A 22,028-nucleotide genomic window follows, 5' to 3' on the forward strand; every position below is an offset into this window, starting at 1 on the left:
TTCGGATTTGGCTTTGAGCAATGGTGACACATACCATGTTTACAGAAAAAAATGAAAATTCTATTTCAGACATCGTCAAAATGTCAAACTTTGTATGTTTTGTATTATATATAAGTAATTAACTGCAGTTTCTTTATTCAACATCATAACAGGTTCATACTTGACCTATTTATGGTGAATGAATAGACTTTCATTAAATATTGAAAAAACACAAAATTACTCATGCCTAATTTACATAAAAATATCATGAATACATAATTATCTGTAATTAGCTAATTTGCATAATTAATTACTTTTTGTGTATTTTTTGTTATCAGTTGAAATAACTCTGTATACATATGTGTGCAAAAAAAACCGCACCCTGATATCATGTACGGTTTTCTATTGGCATCAATTTTGCATATTAATTAGCTGAACTTAGTCATTTTTTCACCTTTAATTTGTCTGCAGATTGGCTGAATTTGCTAAAATAGTATATTTGGTTAATTTATTATAATTATTCAATGATAGATTTTTAAATTTTGTTTTCTTTAACGAAGTTAGGAAAGATAGGAATTTAACCTGTGGTACTTAAATTAATGCTGCTTTTTCAAGCAAGCGTCCAAATAAACCTTCAAAATCTCGAAATGTGCCAATTTTGTCATTATAGCCATTTGTGGCAGGTTTGAATTCCATTTACTTGAGCATCTTAAAATTGACACTACATCACAATGCATTGACCGATTTCAATTCCGTTTTTTGATTTTTGATGCTTTAATAAAGCTCATTCATGTAGAAACATTAAATAACGTTTTTCTGCTGCACTTATTTTTGAGGTGATATACCTATTATTAGCAATATTACACATTCTGCTATCAACTGCTGATAGTAATATTACGCAATGCAGATGGCAATATTACACAAAGTGCTATCTCAGAGGAGGCTTAAAGGCATTCCTACAATGCACTATGATTGGGAAATTTGATCAATATAACCTAATTTTAAAGGCAAAGTCCCCATTGCCACACACACAAAATGGTAATTTTAAAACTGCAGCCAACGAGTTAATAGTTGAGACTTAGGACTGATATTTGATTTTCTTACAGGAAACATTCATATTGTCCCACTGCATTAATTTTATTCCTAAGTCTCGATGTTTTGAATGTTAAATAATAGGATGAAAACACCAGCTATTTGCATACATTCCCAATGCAAGGTATGACCAACTGTACCACATGTATACAAAAGCCAGACATACAAGGTCAGAAACCCCATTGGGTTGTGGGAATGCCTTTAAACATCCTCTGGTGCTATCTACTACTGATAGCAATATAACACAAAGCCTGCACAATGTGATAACTGCTGATAATCTGTTTGCATATAGTGTTATATCACCTGATGTCTTGGTCGTCTTGGTATGGCAACGTTTATGGGTCATGTGGGGATTTGACCACACATATGTGGGGCTTATGTTAACATCCAGATGGTTGCCTGGTTGGTTTTTTCGTCCGGGCGGAAGCAAAAACATTAATCCACTGTGCAGATTAAATGCAATAACTAACTTGGTATGGTGACAGGATATGGTGGCCTAATATATTTATGCATATTAATGAGCTTATGTGCATATTTTGCTTGCATATATGCATTAATCCACTCTGCAGCTTAGTTATAGGCAATAACAGATCAGCTTCATTATGTATCTTGCATCCTGTACCGTAGTACATCACCTAGCTGTCCGATTAATTCATTACTCGGACAGAAGCCACATTTGCATATTTATGAAGGCTATTCTGAAAATATTTTCAAATATCGTACAAGACAAAGTCGAGCACGATATTTGAAAACTCTAGCTCGGCCGATAAATTCATGTATCATACTCAATCCAAGCTTGGTATGGTGATAGTATATGGTGGCCTGTTATTTGCATATTTATGAATATTAATGAGCTTATTTGCATATTTTGCCAAATATTCAAGAAACCTTTGGTATTTACACACCTTTGTATGGAGCCACCTAAATTACAAACCACATAATTCTAGTTATAAAATAACCTCATTTCACTATAAGACTTGCAGCAAAATTGTCATAACTTCATTTTTATAAAATAGCCTCATCTCACTCTAAAACTTGCAGCAAAATTGTGAAAGTGCTTTTTTTTATGTGAGTGCCCTCTCCTGTGATGAAACACAATCCCCCACATACTAACCATCAAAGAAGTGGTTAAGAATCTTACATTATGCTGTAAAGGATTGTTGAAATCTTTTCATACCTTAGTAACTTAATCCTATCTCTCCTTTGTTAATATATTCCCCAGTTAACAGTGTAAGAAAAATGTAAGATCTCTATATTGTGGTCAATCTTTTATTTCCTTTACATCTCCTTTCCCCATCTCTTGGGAAAAACCACACTTACTCTCTGGTTGTGTTTGAAAAAATGTATTCAATTCTAAGACAACCTAATCTTTTAGCTTATATTGTCAGTCTATCGAATTGATTAATTCGAATTAAACAATTCACCAAGTGGCCATGGGTAGCGCTATTAGAAATGTTACAAGACTAGAAAGTGACAGGTGTTGGACCGTACACACACAACACACAAAAGAATAGGCACGTTATTGATCATTTTCATCAAGGTTCCTCAAAACTCACCTAGCTATTCATTATATAGCAAGGGTCTCTGCCTTTATAATATGTTATGAAAAACTTAATTATAAAAATATTTACTGACAGCAATAAAAATCCATTGATGGAAAGTCTTGTTATGCTCTCACAAACTTCCAAAACAAAATCCCAAATTTTGGTCTAAAACTTGGCCACTTGGGCTATGTAAAAGGTTACATATTGATGATTAATGTTATTTGCTTGACTAATTTTGCCAAGCTCAAATTATGTTAATTCTCATACTTGTCATCAATGGTGTTATTATTGGATGAATAATTCAAATTCAATTATCATCACATCTCATTTTTTAGGCGTGATATGAATCTTGTTTTGATCGTGATATGAATCTTGTTTTAGCCACCTTCTGTAGATCAGGGGCTCGGTTTATTGTCTGCTTTGGTGTCTATTTTGTTCCATTGGGGCTTCCTTAAAAGTTCAATGCCTTCATGATTGCTTCACTATGACATTTGCTGTGGTACCTCAGTGTGGTAGATTTTTTTAAATTTGAGAGCAATGACTTTGTGTCAGGTGTGGACTTGTCTGTGCTATTACACTCAGTAAAATAACATCATGGTAAATGTTAACATTAAAGGCATATCCAGTGATTTGCTCATCCGGAGGATCGTAAAAATCATCAAAATTCATATTTTGGCACTTTTGTTAGCATCATAGAAGTGCTAACATAGCCTTCTAGTTGTTAGGCCAAAATCCAAGTATTAAATTAGCTACATGTATTTGAATGTGGCTTCAACTTTGTCAATGCTGCCGTTTCCTTGCTTCTTGCCCAATTTTTCCATTTCAATTGATAAACAATTTTGATTCACTGGGATCACTAACAATATTACACAAAGTGTTATCTACTGTTGATAGCAATTTTACGCAATGTGCTATTTACTGCCTATAGCAATATTATGCAATGTGTTATCTACTGTTGATAGCAAGATTGCACAAAGTGCTATCTACTGCTGATAGCAAGTTTACACAAAGTGCTATCTACTGCAGATAGCAATATTACACTATGCTATCATACTGCTGATAGCAATATTACACAATGTGCTATTTACTGCTAATAGCAAAATTACACAATGTGCTATCTACTGCTGATAGCAAGGTTACACAATGTGCTATTTACTGCTAATAGCAAAATTACACAATGTGCTATATACTGCTGATAGCAGTATTACACAATGTGCTATCTACTGCTGATAGCAAGGTTACACAATGTGATATTTACTGCTGATAGCAATATTACACAATGTGTTATCTACTTCTGATAGCAAGATTACACAATGTGCTATTTACTGCTAATAGCAAAATTACACAATGTGCTATATACTGCTGATAGCAATATTACACAATGTGCTATCTACTGCTGATAGCAAGGTTACACAATGTGATATTTACTGCTGATAGCAATATTACACAATGTGCTATGTACTGCTGATAACAATGTGATATCTACTACTGATATGGAGCAATAATATTACACATTGTGATATCTGCTACTGATTTTTTTCCTCTAATACTTTAGTATGGTATTATCACAGTAATTGACTACTGTTTTATATTTCCTCCTCCCCCTTGTTGAAATTATAAAAATCTTGGCAACTAGTTGCATTGATTAAACTGAGTAATATGTTAGTTTAGCACATCACAAATCCAACCTGAATTCAAATGGTTATTTTTGAAACAGTTTATTCATCTCTTTTTTTCTTTTTTTTCTGTTATGTTTCATCCCATCATGCATTGCTCCATATCAAATGTATACAAAAAAAATAATTACGAGCCGCTTAAGAAAATGGCACATGTAGTTCTATCATGGTACCGCAAAGCATAGTAGGCTACTACTTTCAGCTGCTCCAGGTTTGATTATTCTTGCATGTGCATGTTTGGTCAGTTGTCAAATGGAATTTATGAAAATTCATTTATTCATGAAAGAGGGGGAAGTTAATAGCAGAGAACACATAATTTGACATTAAGAAAGCTGAAGCTTGAAAAGTCAAGGATGAAACAACATTTTGAGTGGGAATAGGATTCTGTTTTGTCTGAAAAAATTATTTGAATTCCTCCACCCCTGTGTATATATTGATTGTAGTGATAATAACCAAAAGAACATTGGGCTTGTTTTAATTATGATATTGTAATCTTTCAAAACTTTTACAACTTCAGCTGTAACACATACCGTATTCATTCCAATAAGCGCCCAGGGCGCTTAACAAAGTCATTTTGAGTGGGCGCTTATTTTTTACCTGGTTAACCTAATTTTTTCATATGGGGCATGTATTAGAGATGAATTTACGTATGTTATAAAAGGGTCCGAGACATTGTAGTAGCTTTACTGATGCAGAAAATGTATTGCAAGTTTAGACAGGACTTGCAGTCCTCCAGCTATTTCACTATATCGACGTCTATCTGTCACATCAACATTAACGGTACCCTTTAGCAAATTGAAAATACCCTGGGTGGGCGCTTATTGGAACGAATACGGTACATTCTTGCTAAAAAGTGGTTCTTTTAATTTTGGAAAATAAATTCAAAAATGCGCTGAGCTTTTAGTGCTGATCTGACTTATATTTTGTTCATATTGTTGCTTTAGTTGGTTATTCCATCCAAGGTTGGATTTTGAGTAGCTGGGCTTATGTGGGCACCATATACTTTTGACAGAAGCAAAAGTAAGAGAAGATTATCGTGTAGCAAATGATGGTAGGACTACAACAAGTTGCATTAAAATAGTAATGACAGTTGCAATAATTAGAAAAAGAAATAAAAAAAAAAAAAAAAAAGCGCAGTGATTTATAGTGCGCTACGCACAGGCAGCACAACGCCTAGAGCGTTGATCCACAAGCCTCAGCACACTTTACAGGTTGTGCGCTGACCACTACGGCCCCACATCATTCCATAAACCATTAAACAAATGATCAACAAGGAACATAATTTATTTATGTATAATGGAGTTGCCTGTTTAGTCATATGGATGTGCAAATTTTTGGTGCAAATTTTAGTTAATCTCTAGCGAAAATACTTTGATCCCTGTAGCAGGTATGGGGCCAGATATTTTAGGCTTGTTTTAGGCTCATTTGCCACACAGACAAAGTTGTGATATCCTAACTGTCAACCAAATACTGGCAATACAGCGACTAGACTTGCTAAATGATAAATCTGGCAGACATTATTCCCTTCTGAGCACATCATCATTGAAAACTTTTCTAATCCATTGTTTGCTGTCTGCTAACACGTTTACAGAGTCAAATACCTTTCAGAAGTAAATGCATCAAGAGAAACTGGTTGTTAGCATAAGCATGTTAAAATCAACCAAGCTATTTAGAGCATGAAAGTTGACAAAAAATGAGATTGGAGAATGGTCTGAGGGTTTTTTACAGTGACAGGACTTGCATACACAAGTTGTTATAAACAGGGATTAACCTACTAAAACGTATATGTAAGGCACAGGAGAATTGTGTGCTTCATTCTCAAGGACACGTCTTGCAAAGATGAGTGGATGAATGTGTACCACATCAATGTAACATGCAGACTATATGACTCCATACTGCTCCAAATGTTATTTGTTAGAGGACTTTATGAGAAAATGCGAGCTTTCTTTTTATCCCAAAATCTCCAGTTTGATAAAGGAAATAGGGGAATACAACTGTCACATGGGTCACCCACCTTTAAAGAAGCGTGGTCTGATATTTCATGTTCTGTTTTCTGTTTTTGAATGATGCGTACCATTAAAACATGGAGGTATATAAATATACCTCCATGATTAAAACAATGTTTCCCAATTTTGAGTTGTTTTGCTCCAGCGGTTTAGATATGAGAAGCAAAAACGTTTATAACAATGCCCCATACATGCTAGCCCGAAACATCATGGCCCTGTTCCTTCCTCAGTAGGGCCCTGAGTGCCATACGTACGTAAAAACGGGGCACTGTGAACTCACGTCGCGGTGATGACGTCACACTGACGGCATCTATTTATAGGAAGAATTCAAAACACGGCGACAATAACAGTCACAAGTCTGGTCTTTTGCATCCTCAAATGTGCTCAAAATTTACGAACATGCACCAAATATGTTGTGTTTAAGTCTCATCTTCATGTGAGGAATGGTAGGAAGTGGTATTTATGAGAAAAAGTGGTATTTTATGTGTACCCTGGACCAGCTATGCTCAGGAGTCTCAGACCTTCGTACGGAGAAGGACAGTGGAAATCGTAGTGACGGAGGTGTGAGTACCTCTGGCTAAATACATGCCATAGGATAGTACATACACTTCCAGTGTGGTTAATCACATATCACTATGTTTTTATTCACACCATGTAAACGAAAATATCTTTTGCATTGAAATTTACTGGGTTAATAAGAAAAATATGAGCTTTCATCTGATACCAAACTCTCAGTTTTGATGAAGTAAAATGGGGGGTGAGGCTGTTGATCGGACCTTTTTTGATGAAGATGTCAAAAGTTTCATATAGAAATCTAATGTCATTTATTTATGATCAAGTTGTCAAATGGGCTGAGATTAGTCAGAATTCGGTCAGACACCCACATACAGGCTTCAAATTGGGGATGGGGGATGATTGTATGGACTACACCCCTATCAAATATATTGGGGGATTCATTGCCCCAAACCCCCAACCCTAAGGATCTACACCTATGGCTTCATTTTTACCAATTTGATTAGCGTGTGTGGCAAGAAATCAGAGTAATGTGGATGAAATTATGTATGACTCCAGTTATAACTAGAAAACTTATCATTTATTTCAGGTTGGATGGGTATGTTGTTTGTGAGGAGTATGAAGATCTGCTGGAAGATGCATGGCATAAAGAACAACAGGAAATTGAGAAGAAAAATAGGAAGGTTAGTTGTAATGTGTTTATAATATTAATAATATGTATCTGTCAGTGTGGGAGGGCCTAGCAACATAGAAATGTTTTTTAAACAGGGCGTTTTAAAATGTTTGTTTTTGTTTCATCAGGTTTTATAAAAGGTTATGAAAAATGTTTTGTTTGACAAATAAAACACTGCAAATTACAAACGTTTTACCAAAATATTTTGTCTAAACTGAAGTAACATCCTTGTTACAGTGTTCTGCAGCAAGTTTTATAAATGTTATTCAAGCCTTATGTACTTTAAATAGTTTAACATTTAAACATTCCCTGGCAACCTACCCCTTTCTAACCTCAAAAATATTTTGTGTTTAAAGGTGTATCTACAAATCTCATATATTCAGGTTGGCTAATTCTTTTCACACAAATCTATACCTTTTTTATCTTGCAAGTTGGAAGTTGTAATGCATATCATTAATCTGTAAACCAGGGCTCAAACTAGACGAGGGGCTAGAAGGGCGATTTTCTTTTGAAAATTCTGAAATAGCCCTCCAAAATCAAATTACTGCATCGATTATTTATATCATATAAAGTAGCCCCTGAAAGGAAACTATTTTGATATGTAAAAATACCACAAAATATGGATTTTAGTGTGTAGATGGTTCCATGTTTGCTGTGTAGTTGGATTCTACACATAATGATGGAGGATCATTGTGCAGTTGAATTCTGCAAATAATGATGGAGGAACACATGTTGTAATTAAAAGTCGCTGGGTGTGTGCTTATAGGGGCATGGGCAGTAAATGGAATGAATATGGTACATTATGATGAAGGCAATCTTGCTTAAAGTCCCATTCAGTGATCCTAGCGAAAGTGTGAACTAATTAAAATTGTTAATAAATTGCTTAAGGGGGTACTACACCCCTCGATAAATTTGTGTCTATTTTTGCATTTTTCTCAAAAACTAATAACACGCTGGTAACAAAAGTTATGCGTATTATAGGGGCAAGGAAGCCAATTGCTACACTGGAATTTCAGTGACCCAAGACAAGCGGTTCGTTATTTACATGATAAGAAATAAGGTACCGCTAGGATGTACCTCATTTCCTATCATATATGCTGAACCGCTTGTCTTGAGTTACTGAAATATCAGTGTAGTAATTGGATCCCTTGCCCCAATAATATAGATAACTTTTGTTACCAGTGTGTTATTATTTTTTGAGAAAAATGCAAAAATAGTCACAAATTTACCACAGGGGTGTAGTACCCCCTTAAAAGAGAGGGATATGTTGTTCAAATTGTCAAATGGTATTTATGAAATGAAAATTTTGGCAAAAAACTAAGAAAACAGCAGTATTGATAAAGTTGAAGCCCAATTCAAATACATGTAGCTAATTTATATACTGTCAGTATATAAATAACAAATTCATGTAAATGCCTTATTTTGTCTTAAATACAAAGCTATGACAATGACAAATGTATTGAAATCTGAATTTTGATGACTTTTTAAATCATCCAGATGAGCAAATCGCTGAATGGGCCTTTAACACATAATCAGCAGATCAAGGGAAATAATATAGACAAGTATTGAAATTTGAAGGCTAATTTGAATGTAAACATACAAGTGTTTTATGCACGTACTCTGTGGTATTAAAGAAAGAAAGAAACATTTCAAAGATTGACATTGAACATGGTAAATATGTTTTGTGACAAAAATGAACAAAGTGAAAATAAAATAAAAGGTCTATAAACTTTGCAATTGGAAGATTTTGACAAAATTGCACGTCTTGTAACTAGCTTTTTTTACAAAAAATGCTTAGATTTTGTGCATGAGAACTAATGGATGTAGATAACCCCTATAGGGGTAGACACATGTAAAAGTTCCAGACCCTGAGGTAGACAGAATTTGGTATTTCTGCCCATTTTAATAATACAATACTAACAATGCCAAGGATAGAGAAAGTTAAGATAAAAATCAAAGACAAATCCTCTATGTAAGGTTGCCTTCGGCATAACATATTTTGCCCATTGTGTAGGTAAACATGCTGGCACGTGTTTCCGATAAATTGGAGATCACACTATAAAGTAAGCCTTCTAGATTCATGATGTTCACTGTCAATTGTAGATTTTATTTCATTCACTTGTGTATGATTACTGCCAACTCAATATCATGAAAAAGGGTGACCTAGAAAAAATAATGCAACTGTGTGTACAAAATGGTTGAACCTGGGGAGTTACATGTATTGTATTGTATTGAAACAGGCCTCTAGTATGTACCAGATATAACGGCTTATTTTCACAGGATTAATTTTTGTGTGAATTAAACGGTACTTCTTTTGTGGTTTCTTATTTGACGGTTTCAAACCTAGCTACTATTAACCCTTTGCACATATCTGCCATCTTCTTTTAATGCAATGCATCGGAATATGTATGCGCTAGTGTAAGGTGTGTTTGTGAGATGACCATGCAAAGGATCACCATGCCAGTAAACACATATCAGAATATGCAGTTTGTGGTCTAGTTTTTCAGGGAATTTAATTATACTCTATACTTATCTTATCATGTATTCTCCCCTAGAGGGGATAACACATTACATGTATTATATTATACCTGTATGCGCATGTGTGGACATCGGAGGTGCCCTGTGCAAGCTCACTTATTTTTGTCACTTTTTTCAGCATTTTTCACCTTTTATTCATTTTTGTGGACTTGACCATGGATCATTAGTGTTTCTACTACCCTCTGGTGACTTCCTTTACTCGGATCCTTTGTGGAATCCAAGCAAGTACCAGATCATTCCAGCAAGGGTACAAGTCTACCAATACTCATTCTTAGACTGTCACCTTCTGGAATACCCTCCCTGATAACATCTTGACCTCGCCTTCACCAGAGGTCTTCAAGGGAGCGGTTGCAAGTCACATCTAAGCCTAGGCGCCTTTTTTAATCGCACCTGTATAATACCGCACCAGCACCTTTGGTTTTCCGCACATGTGCCTACACCAATCATCGGCATTAAATCCAGACTTTTGGACTCTTCTGATTATCACGTAGAAGTAGAAGTAATATATAAATATGTGATCAAACAAAATAATGTTTTTCCTATTTCAAGGGTCGGATCCAGGAATTTTTGATAAAGGGGGCGCCTTTTGGAAAAAAAACGAAAAAAATGTGTTAAAGGGGGTTACCCCCTCGAAAACTCAACGGTTTTGGCCCATTGTGTGCTGTTCATGGCCGAATTGGTTCTTTTTTTTTTTTTTTTAATTTCTTACATTTTTGTATTTTTAAGTTACCGGCGCCCTTTGCTAGTCAAAAAATAGAGGGGGCGCTCGCCGGCTGCGCCCCCCCCCCTAAATCCGCCCCTGATTTCTATTCATTAATTCCAAACTAAAGAACTAAAGAACTTCTCTTTGATGTCTATGTCTATGAGAGAGAAACAATAGAAATTAAGAAGTAATTAAATTCAATGAAATTGGTAAAAAAATTTAACCATGTAACTGAATCCTTTAACTAGAACAAAATTGGAAATAGAACGCAGTTTCCCTCCAGCCACGATGTAATAGACACAATACAAAAATATCAGGTGTGCCACATGATATAAAGACCAGTGTTGTTGAGCCACCAGAATAGCTGGAAGGATCACTTAGGAATCCATTGTCAGTCTGTGTTACTGTGTGTATATATGTGAAAAAGCACAAATCTCTATGAATGGAATGACCAATTTAGTTGATACGAGTATCATTCAAAAAGTTTGGTCCTGTGGCTCATATATTAACCTCAGTTCTGTAAGTGCTAGGCTTTTGAAACTTTGCAGGAATGTATATTGGAGAGGTACCTCGGGAAAGGTACATGGAAAGAAAAAGAGCAAGGTACTCTACCTTGATGTGGGGAAACAAATAAAATACAGACTAGACGGTATGCAGAGGGGGACAAAAACAGCAAATGTAGGCATTAGAAGTAGTAAAATTACTAGTTCATGTTTCGCAGAAATGCTAAACCTGCAAAATCAGCATTGATCACTGGGAATACAAGAGTGCACTAGAACAAGTGATGAAAATCACTGTGCACATAAACAGACACATTAAACCAAACAACCATTGTAGGCTCAAAAACATGCAAAGTTTGATGGCCAAAAAATGTGCCAATTCCGGAACCAATAGAAGTTCAGGAAAACAGTACAAAATCACACTGAAAGTGATGAAAATCACTGTGCACATAGCAGACTGACAAAACCAAACAGATAACAAAAAACAACCAGCATTTCAAGCAGATGAACTACCTTTCTTAAGTGACAGACAACAAAATTTTAAATCAAACAGTGAAAACTACATGCTGTAGTTTAAAAACAAATTCAAGTCAGAAACTAAAGGCAAGTTCAAACTCAGTGGCAAACAAGACAACAAGCTCAGAGCAAGATAAGCTGTGTCTATACCTAGTGAACTTGCTTTCCCCAATATCTGGAGACACTCAAATAAATTTCAATTTTCATGCTCTGTTAGAAGCACATAGCCAATCAGAAAAGCTGTTAGAAAAGTAAATGGAGATTGTAAATATTGTATAATTACACTGGTGTACAAGTGTTGCATACTATGTGCTGTGCCTTTGCGTCTTGCAGGATTGGGTAATTTTTCTTGCCTATTTTTAGTTTAGTTTGTATAAAATAGGCTAATAAATGCAGATCCCTTAATTGCTCGAGAGATTGGATACGATAATGCACTTGTGTTGATGCGTCCAATGCACTCATCCTAGCTCATGCATTGGACATATCAACATCTCAGCTTGTGTCTATTATTGAATTCAATTTCTCTCTCAACAAGTGATGCACATTTATTGACCTATAAATAACATATTATTTGTCTGCTCTTCTCTTTGATGTCTGTGAGAGAAACAGAAATTACAAATTAATTAGATCCATTGGCCCAGTTTAGCAGAGTTTGAAATTGGTAAAACGTTTGAACCATTTAAGTGACGCTGTTAAATAGAACACAATTGGAAATAGAACACAAGTTCCCTCCAGCCATGGTGTAATAGACACAATACAAAAATATCAGGTGTGCCACGTGATATAAAGACCAGTGTTTGTGAGCCACCAGATTAGCTGGGAGGACCACTTAGCAATCCCTTATCTGTCTGTGTTGTGTGTACGTGTTTGTAAGAGAGGAAAAAACTGAAAAAGCAGAGTAACTTGATGATCAATTCAATTCAATTGTTCATTTCAGTCACTCTTTTTGGGTTAATATAACAGATTAGAGGGCATATTTTTCTTATTGGATTAAATACCACTTGTAAGGGATGCACAACTTTGATGATCCTTGTTACTGGTGTACCCAAGCCTACTCCATATGTGACACAATCTGGTCCATGGGGGCCAAAGGCGGCAAATTTGAAACTGAGATAAAGGTAAAAATATGGAGTAGAAAAACAATAAAATACATAAGAATATATAGACAGCAAAAAACTTCATAACTTTAGAACCAAGTATGGTAGACCTTTGGTGTTTTCAGTAAATGATAGCCTATTGTAAGTGTAATGTAATAATTACAGTAACTCAGTTTTCAAAAATGCCTCCTTTGGCCCCCATGGACTAGATCGTGCCACATATTATCTTGTCCCATAAGATGCAAATTACATCGAATTTCATCAATTACAAAACTCATTTGCACATTTCTGCTTATATTTTATGATACATTTTGTGAAAGTAACCATCGATGATACTGGGTACATGGGTGCTTGTATACTAGTGGATGGTACCCCTGTAACCTGTGCCTGTAAGTTTCTGACATCCCAAAAGGTAGCTTGCATATACTCCTGCTCAAAGGCAAGTGTATTATAGTCCGGCATTTGTATTTTCTGTTGCGACATAGGCTTCATTACGGTTCTCCTTGTTTAGAGGGAATTACATGCACAGGTGCTTGTAACATTAGTTCTATGCATGTAAAATTTTGTTTGTGCATGCAACATTTTGTGATATTCAGCCCATATTCAAGGAAAAACTGCAATGGTGCATGTAACTTATTTATTTACTAAATCGCTGCGATTTTCAGTTCTCAACTATTTTCCTCTCAAATGACTACCTTTTGTTCTCCTCTGCTACATTTGCAGCAAATTGATGCATCAAAATAGCCACTGCTATCCGTCACGAAAGGCAAAATGCACACAAGCCATATGAATATATTCTTGCAGTTAGTGACAGATATTGTGAGCAGTATGTCAAATGTTATTGGACGCGTGCGGAAATTGCTCACTGAAGATGCCACTAAAATGGCTATCCATTCACTTGTGATATCCCGCCTTGACTATTGCAATAGTCTGTTGGTGGGAATAAGTTAGAAACTACAGACAAACTTCAAAATATCCAGCGAACATCAGCAAGGCTCATTTTCATAAAACGCAAGTTTGACTCCATCACTCCAGAACTCATAAATGAACTCCACTGGCTACCCATCAAACAACGTATTGACTACAAAATTCTCTCTCTTGTTTATAAAGCACTTCACGGTGAAGCTCCATCCGACATCATTGATATGCTTCAAATTCGAGTTACGCAAAAGGCAGCTTATAGATCATCATGCTCAGGTGGTTCCTCTCTTGTTGAGCCCAGAACACAATGTGTTTCTTTTGGTGACCGAGCTTTTGCTGCCTATGCTCCCAGATTGTGGAATAAACTACCAGGTCAAATCAAAAATTGTACTTTTGAACAGTTTAAGAAGCTCCTGAAGAGCCACCTATTTCAGGATGCTTATCAGCAGTAGCTTTTGAGCTAATGAGCGCCGTTGAACATTTTGAAATGATTTTGGCGCGATGACATAAATGTAACTGATTGATTGATTGATTGACTTATTTAATTATACTTGATTCAATGGTCTTTACCTTAGCTTATCTATTCTTTTTATGCCTCCTGAAGTGGGAAGCATGTTAGTGTAGCAGTTCTATCCTTGATTTGCACATGAGGGCTCGGGTTCATGCCCTGGCCATTCCCAGACAACTTAACATGCATATCGGTTTCAGTCGATACACTCGCTCTAGTCTGAGTAACTGATAAGCTGCAATTATAATCCAAGTACCCAAGAAATGTGGTGAAAAAAAATTCCGGAATTTCCGGAATTGGATGATATTTTATTTTTTTAAATATTTTATAAAGGGGATTATATATCGGTAGCCTATTTCCAGGATAAGTTTAATGCCGTACACAAGCGCTGAGCTGCTTGGCCAAGGGCCATTAAAATTTTCAGGAAATTGCCCACTTGCATCCCTGATTTAATGACCACTCACTAATAATGCTTTGAATGTAAGGATTGTAGAAGCCAAGACCCTTGTACCTTTTTTCCCTACTTATCATCTTTATTCTTTCTTTCTTTTTTCCCTTGACAGAAAAAGGAAGAGAGAGCGCTCAAGAACTGGAAGCTACTTATCAAAGGGGTACTTATTAGAGAAAGACTCAACAAGAGGTTTCGGTCAGATGACGGAGCCGGCACAAGTTCACCATCAAAATCCAAAGCCAAGAAATCAGAAAAGGTTTCTTGGCCCAAGAATAGAATGACTGCATTTGAAGGAGATGAAAGCAACAGGTTGCCTTTTGAAAAGTTATGATTTGTGATATTCTAAAAAGAACCTGTTATAGAAGTAGTCAGGTTAATATGTGACGTGTCATGTCAAAAGGAGACACTTTTGGGCAGTTATCAATTTTGAGGTTTTTACATATCTTAAATATAGAGATATTTTGCTCTACAATGCCGTTTTCCCCATTGAAATCGGACATTCCTAAGCGAAGATATTGAGTTCGTAAGTTATGGTATTATAAAATTAGAAATTGAGATATCGGCCTTTAAAAATATTATTGACAATGTTGAGAGTAGGAATTACCTTGAAAAATGTCTCAAAAATACAAGATGCCAGTTATATTCCGGTTTGAATCTATCTGACAATATTTTTTACATTAATAACATCACAAATTTGCAACAAACCATTGTGAAAAAATCACCCGGGCAGATTTTTGGCTATTTCTCCATTTACAATCCTGCCCAATAGTTTCTCCTTTTGATATGACACATCACATACTAGCAATTATGCAGCATGCCACTGATAACCCATTTTGTGCAGACATTGGCATTATTTATTTAGTACTTTGCAGACAAGTATCATTTGTCATCATTCATCAGTGTTATCTTAATTGAATCTATTAGGAATTTGGGTATATACCTTTATCCTTTAAAAATGGCTTGATAAAACCTAATTACCAAGACCCTGCCAATTTTGTATAAAGGTGACGAAAAATCCTGTTCTAAAATTTAAAAAAATGGAGGGAAAATATCTTCATGTACAAATGAATACCAACCCAAATTTGGAAATTCTCAGGAATTTTTACAGATTTTAGTCATTTCTAGTGTAATATGCCCCCCCCTCAAAAAAAAAAAAAAAAAAGCCAGACCGACAGACCCTACTTGAAAGGTCTGTCCGCGTGTAGAGTAAGGTGGGTTTTTTTTCCGCTGTACATACAACTTCTTGAACTGTCATTGGTTTTGGGTTCCTCCATATGTTTTAAGTTACAAAGAGAGATTACTTATGGTCACAGATGAAGTGTTATTCTTGCTGGATTGAGTAAATTTCATTTTTTTTTCCAAATTCACCACACATAAATCTCACATCTGTAATCATCGGACGTGAAAATAACGTAAGTCGTAAAACCCACTAAAATTCTTCAGATTGACCACAATTAAAACTGCTTGAGAGACAAAAAAGGTGGCTATTTTGAGACAGACTAGCTGGCCCAATATCCTGTGCAAATTGGGGAGGTTTTTCTTAGCCCTCAATGGGACTTTCAATCATAGCACCTTTAATTACTAAGGTTCAAAATGAAAATTCCATCAGACAGTGTGAACTAGAGCGGGCATAGTGGGGGTCAAATTGATGATACAAAAGCCCAGTTGGATGATAACTTTGGTTGAATAATGTTCTAATGTATTATCATGTGTGTACTTTCAATTATATTTGTTCAAGACGCCCAATTATTGCACTAGTTCAAGCAAAAATTGATTCTATCCTTAAATTGATTCTATCATAATCTTAGGACATAGTTGCATGCTTGCACAAGATTTATAAATGTTATATGTTCCAACACCAGTTAATCACTGTCAGTGGAGGTTTGTGGATGTGAATGCAATGAAGCACTTCGTCAATACAGCATAGATTTGCTAAGAATTAAACAGGGCACCTACCTGAAAGTAACAGTGGTGTCATCGAAGTTGGAAAACAGATGTGGATACTTCTTAATTTACTCAGAATAATGGGATTTGAATAAAACAGGTCGTAAGGCACCAGGGAGCTATATGTAAATAACTTGATGACAAAGATAAAAGATGGTTTTTATCAGGTGAATCTGGTTCTAAATCATAGAAATTAAAGGAGTATTTTGTGATTATAGCATCCTCTTGCCTATTAGACTGCTCTATAGTCCACCGTCTTGCAATTCTTTATGTTAACAGAACGTAAATAACAAACTTGATGATATTTTTTGGCCAAGGGAATGAATCTGCAAGAATGTTTTGGACATAAACATGAGGTTTCCTGTGGTATAAAAATCTCAACTGTTTTTGGAGAAAAGTGAGTGGATGAGTCTGTGGATCACAAAATGGCACTTTAATCCAAGCTTTGGCAAATGTCAGTTTTGAAGTGAAATTTAAGATTATATTTTAATATAAAGATTGAACTGAGAGTTTTTCCAAAAGTATTCAGAAGTTATCCACAATTTAGCAAATGCTTCTTTTGGAATAAACTTCAAGATCATGTTTTGATATTCTAAGTGAAGATATTCTTTGTATATGCTACCTCAGGTGTTTGGATTGTATTTGTATACTTCAAAGGAGTTTCACATCATGTATATATATGATGATAATCATGATTTTGTCATCTAGGTTTATAGAATAAAAGCTCAAAACCTACAAAATGTGTACAAGGTTTTTTTTTTAATTTTAGCTCATGCACCTGGAGTGCACATGATTTATGAGATACCCTGTCCATCCCTGTCTACAATTTTAAAAAGTTTCTCAAAGATGCTTTCATCAATTTCACAGAACTCAGTCAGATATCTATAAATGTGGCCTGTCACGGCGAATGAGCCGTAAATTCCTCCCCCGGTCAAAATCGTTTTATTTTGTATTTAGAAAATATACATCATAAGCTTTAAAATGGTATATTATTTGACTTCAAACGATATCCAGTAGCGGGTTTATGGTTTGTTGAACTTTGCTCCTTCAACAAAATGGTAGCTTTTTTCGTTTCTATGTGTGTCTCTTTTTCCACATTGCTGGCAATAAATATCAAACAGTCGTGATTGGCGGTCATATCAAGTCAACGAGGTTCAAGAAAGTTCTCTCATTGTTAATTGTTGGTTATACATACCTATACAAAATACAATGCCTGGTAACCCACCACTTGAACAGGATTTAGCCAAAGCAAACAAAGACCAGAGCTATTAAAAATTCTACTGCCATCTAAGGTAGAAGCTTATTATCCTTTTCAATAATAGGATTATTGATTGGTGTTGTGAATATCAAAATGAGACAGATGTCGCGCTGTAACTCAAAATACAATTAAGGGAATTTACGGCTCATTCGAGCTGTACGGTCACAAATATTTAAGAACATTTGTCAAAAATATAAAATGATGACCATCTCCCCAAGATTATGTTTTACTACATGGTGTCTCAATAAAAGCCCTCTAGTGAATTAAGTCTATCTTCTAAAGTGTGCATTGAAATTCACTGATCTCATAGTATGTTATTGCTTGGAATGACTGCTGTGGTAAAAATTTTAGCAATTATCTTGATCTATTGCAGATATAATTATCATTTCGTAAAACATTGTGATTTATCTGTTCACTGGGGCAATTATGCATAACCCAGCAAACAAAAAGTTTTACACAAAAAAACCGTTTAAATGTCAGGTTATATAAAATGGTATAAAATATATTTAACAGTCAGAAAACATTTTTGAAAACATGATAAAATAGTGTTGACAAAATATTTTGCAAAAAAATTGCCAAAAAAGATTTTGTGATAACATTTTAAAAACATTTTTAAAATGTTGATGTATAGTATTTCTTCATATAAAACATTTTTTAAAAAATAATGTTTTTATGACCTTTTTATAACCTGACATTTTAATGTTATTGAAACGTTTTGACCAAAACCAACACACGTTTATAACACATTTATAACGTTTTTAAAACATTGTGTGTTTGTTGGGAAGGCATGAGTAGGCATGGCATAGCTTATTTAAGTAGGACATGCTTGGGCAGCATTTATAAGCCATGCAGTTCTTGGGAACTGTGAATTCACAGACTGCTGTATATTCAAAGACCTGTCTGCGAGATCAAAAATTAAACTAAAATTCGATTTGAAAACTATCATGATATGTATAGGGATATGGATATGAGCCTTTTAATCACATCGTTATTTATTAAACTTTGATTTTTACTTTTTGAGAAATTAATGAACGTATCAAAAACTATTCGGAGATCCCTTTTAAATGACCCGACCCGTTAAAGGACGTTCTGCTGTAAATATAACTTCTTGTATCGTCATTGGCTTTGCAAGCATGGGCTCCTCCATATGTTTTATCTTACAAAGAGAAGCTACTTAAAATGGTGACAGATGAAGTATTATTCATGCTGGATTAAGTAAATTTTATTTTAATCCACCACACATTAATCTCACATCTGTCATCATCAGTTGTGAAAATATTAAACCCAAGCCGTAAATCCCAATAAAATTCTTCATCTTGACCACAATTAAAACTGCTTGAGAGGTCTATTTTTGTCAAGAAGCTTGTCCCATAGCTTGATAAATTACAGTAAAAAATGAAAATCTAAAAAAGGCCTTCCGCATTAGGTTTTCATCTTTGGAAGGGCTTTTGTGACAAACTATTAATCATGGGCTAGCCCTGAATGGGACTTTCAATCATAGCACCTTCAATTACTAAGGTTCAAAATGAAAATTCCATTAGACAATGTGAACTAGAGCGGGCAAAATGGCGGATCAAATTGATGATACAAAAGCCCAGTTGGATGATAACTTTGGTTGAATAATGTTCTAATGTATTATCATGTGTGTACTTTCAATTATCTTTGTTCAAGACGCCCAATTATTGCACTAGTTCAAGCAAAAATTGATTCTATCCTTAAATTGATTCTATCATAATCTTGGGACATAGTTGCATGCTTGCACAAGATTTATAAATGTTATATGTTTCAGCTCCAGCTATTCACTGTCAGTGGGGGTTTGTGGGTGTAAATGCAATGAAGCACTTCATCAATACAGCATAGATTTGCTAAGAATTAAACAGGGCACCTGCCTGAAAGTAACAGTGGTGTCATCGAAGTTGAAAAACAGATGTGGATACTTCTTAATTTACTCAGAATAATGGGATTTGAATAAAACAGGTCGTAACTTGAGGCACCCGGGTAAGGCACCAGGGAGCTAAATAACTTGATGACAAAAATAAAAGATTTTTATCGGGTGAATCTGGTTCTAAATCATAGAAATTAAAGGAGTATTTTGTGATTATAGCATCCTCTTTTTATGACATGTTTTGGTAAATTTCCACAAAAAAGCTTATTCCTAAAATGTCAGTTGATTCTGATTTTGCGTTTGCGAGTTATGCATTGTTATGCCTATTAGACTGCTCTATAGTCCACTATCTTGCAATTCTTTATGTTAACAGAACGTAAATACAAACTTGATGATATTTTTTGCCTAGGGAATGAATCTGCAAGCTCCAGCTATTCACTGTCAGTGGGGGTTTGTGGGTGTAAATGCAATGAAGCACTTCATCAATACAGCATAGAGTTGCTAAGAATTAAACAGGGCACCTGCCTGAAAGTAACAGTGGTGTCATCGAAGTTGGAAAACAGATGTGGATACTTCTTAATTTACGCGGAATAATGGGATTTGAATAAAACCGACTAAGGCGTAAGGCACCAGGGAGCTATATGTAAATAACTTGATGACAAAGATAAAAGATGTGTTCTATTAGATGAGAAATTAAAGGAGTATTTTGTGATTTATCATCCTCTTTTTATGCCTCCACCGCGAGGCATACTGTTTTTGCAATGTCCGTGCTTCCGTCCGGATGCTATATCTCAGGCATGGATGGGCGGATTGACTTCAGATTTGGGTCAGCAAAATATTTTGCAAAAATTTGCTAAAAAAGATTTTGTGATAAAATTTTTAAAACATTTTTAAAATGTTGATGTATAGTATTTCTTCATATAAAACGTTTTAAAAAATAATGTTTTTATAACCTGACATATAAATGTTATTGATATGATTTGACCAAAACCAACACGCGTTTATATCACATTTATAACGTTTTTAAAACATTGCGTGTTTGTTAGGAAGGCATGACTTGGCATGGCATAGCTTATAGCAGTACATGCTTGGGCAGCATTTATAAGACATGCAGTTCTTTGGGCACTGTGAATTCACAGACTGCTGTATATTCAAAGACCTGTCTGTGAGATCACATACCCCGAGTTTGTAATTTCACATTCTACTTGAATATAGAATTTCGGCAGAACACTTGTGAGTACATTCGACAGTTATTATGTTTATTTGCTCCAGATTCATCTTTGCAGATTAATATTCCATCTGTGCACTTTCTTTAGCACTGCAAAATTAAATTCCTCTTTAAAGCAATTTATGTTGTAGCATACAACATAACATCTTGTAGCACATGATAAATGTTTAAACCATAATCATCTAAGCAATTAAATGTAACTCCTTGCAAACTGAAATTGCTAGAATGCAGAGAGATTTTATTTCACAAAATGTGAATTCACAGGAATCTGTGAATTCACTGTGCCCTTGAACTGCAGTTGCATCCTGTTTATAAATTAAACTAAAATTCAATTTGAAAACTATCATGATGGGTTTTATTTTATTGAATCATCTTTATTAACCAAAAGAAGAAAAACATATAACCCCAAGATCAACTGAGATCCATACCGATCTCAGGGTAAACACAATTACAAAAAGCAAATACATAATAACAATGAGGAAATACATCATGGCGGGAAATTATAGTTATATGACTTCTTGGACATTCCACTTGGCTCATGTCTCGAGTTGAAGATTGAATACGATGACATGAGAACAGACTTGGTAATTTGGTCTTTCAATACATTGAATTTTGAGGGGGTGTTAAGTTGTTTTGACAAACGAGTCTATTTTTGTTGTCGGTGTCGATCAAGCCTCAATGGCAATTAAAAGCAATCATACCCGGCGTCGGTAATGTCGGACACCGGGGAAGCGTACCGATCATGTTGGATAGAATTGGCTTTACCTATGTTCGGCTCAAATGGCACCGACAGTTCAAAGATAATGACTCGCTTGGCCAGAATAAAACAATGTCAGGTTTTTGGGCTGTGGCAATTATTTGGGGGGTATTGTACCGCCACCGATGGTATTGTTTTCAATGTCGGCATAGACTTGTCGATTGCCACACTTACACGATTCAGCCTCTTTGAATGTAGCTAGAAATATACGAATAACATTATTATGTCTCCATAAGTAT

General features: G+C 35.3%; 1 protein-coding gene across 2 annotated transcripts in view; it reads left to right on the top strand.

Moving 5' to 3' along the window:
* The window catches only part of LOC140148426 (DNA repair protein complementing XP-C cells homolog), a 90,076-nt gene extending 72,689 nt beyond the window's left edge, over positions 1 to 17,387 (top strand). The window contains exons 16-17 of one of the 2 annotated variants that reach the window (XM_072170362.1): positions 7,400 to 7,493; positions 14,830 to 17,387. In XM_072170362.1, coding sequence (XP_072026463.1) covers positions 7,400 to 7,493; positions 14,830 to 15,048 — 313 coding nt within the window. In that variant the 3' untranslated portion in view covers positions 15,049 to 17,387. Of the gene's footprint in view, positions 1 to 7,399; positions 7,494 to 14,829 lie in introns of those variants that run through there. The other variant, XR_011858485.1, reaches the window with a different exon arrangement.
* The last annotated feature ends 4,641 nt before the right edge of the window (positions 17,388 to 22,028 follow it).

Source organism: Amphiura filiformis, chromosome 3 (genome assembly GCF_039555335.1).
Source record: "Amphiura filiformis chromosome 3, Afil_fr2py, whole genome shotgun sequence".
NCBI classification, from domain to species: Eukaryota; Metazoa; Echinodermata; class Ophiuroidea; order Amphilepidida; family Amphiuridae; genus Amphiura; species Amphiura filiformis.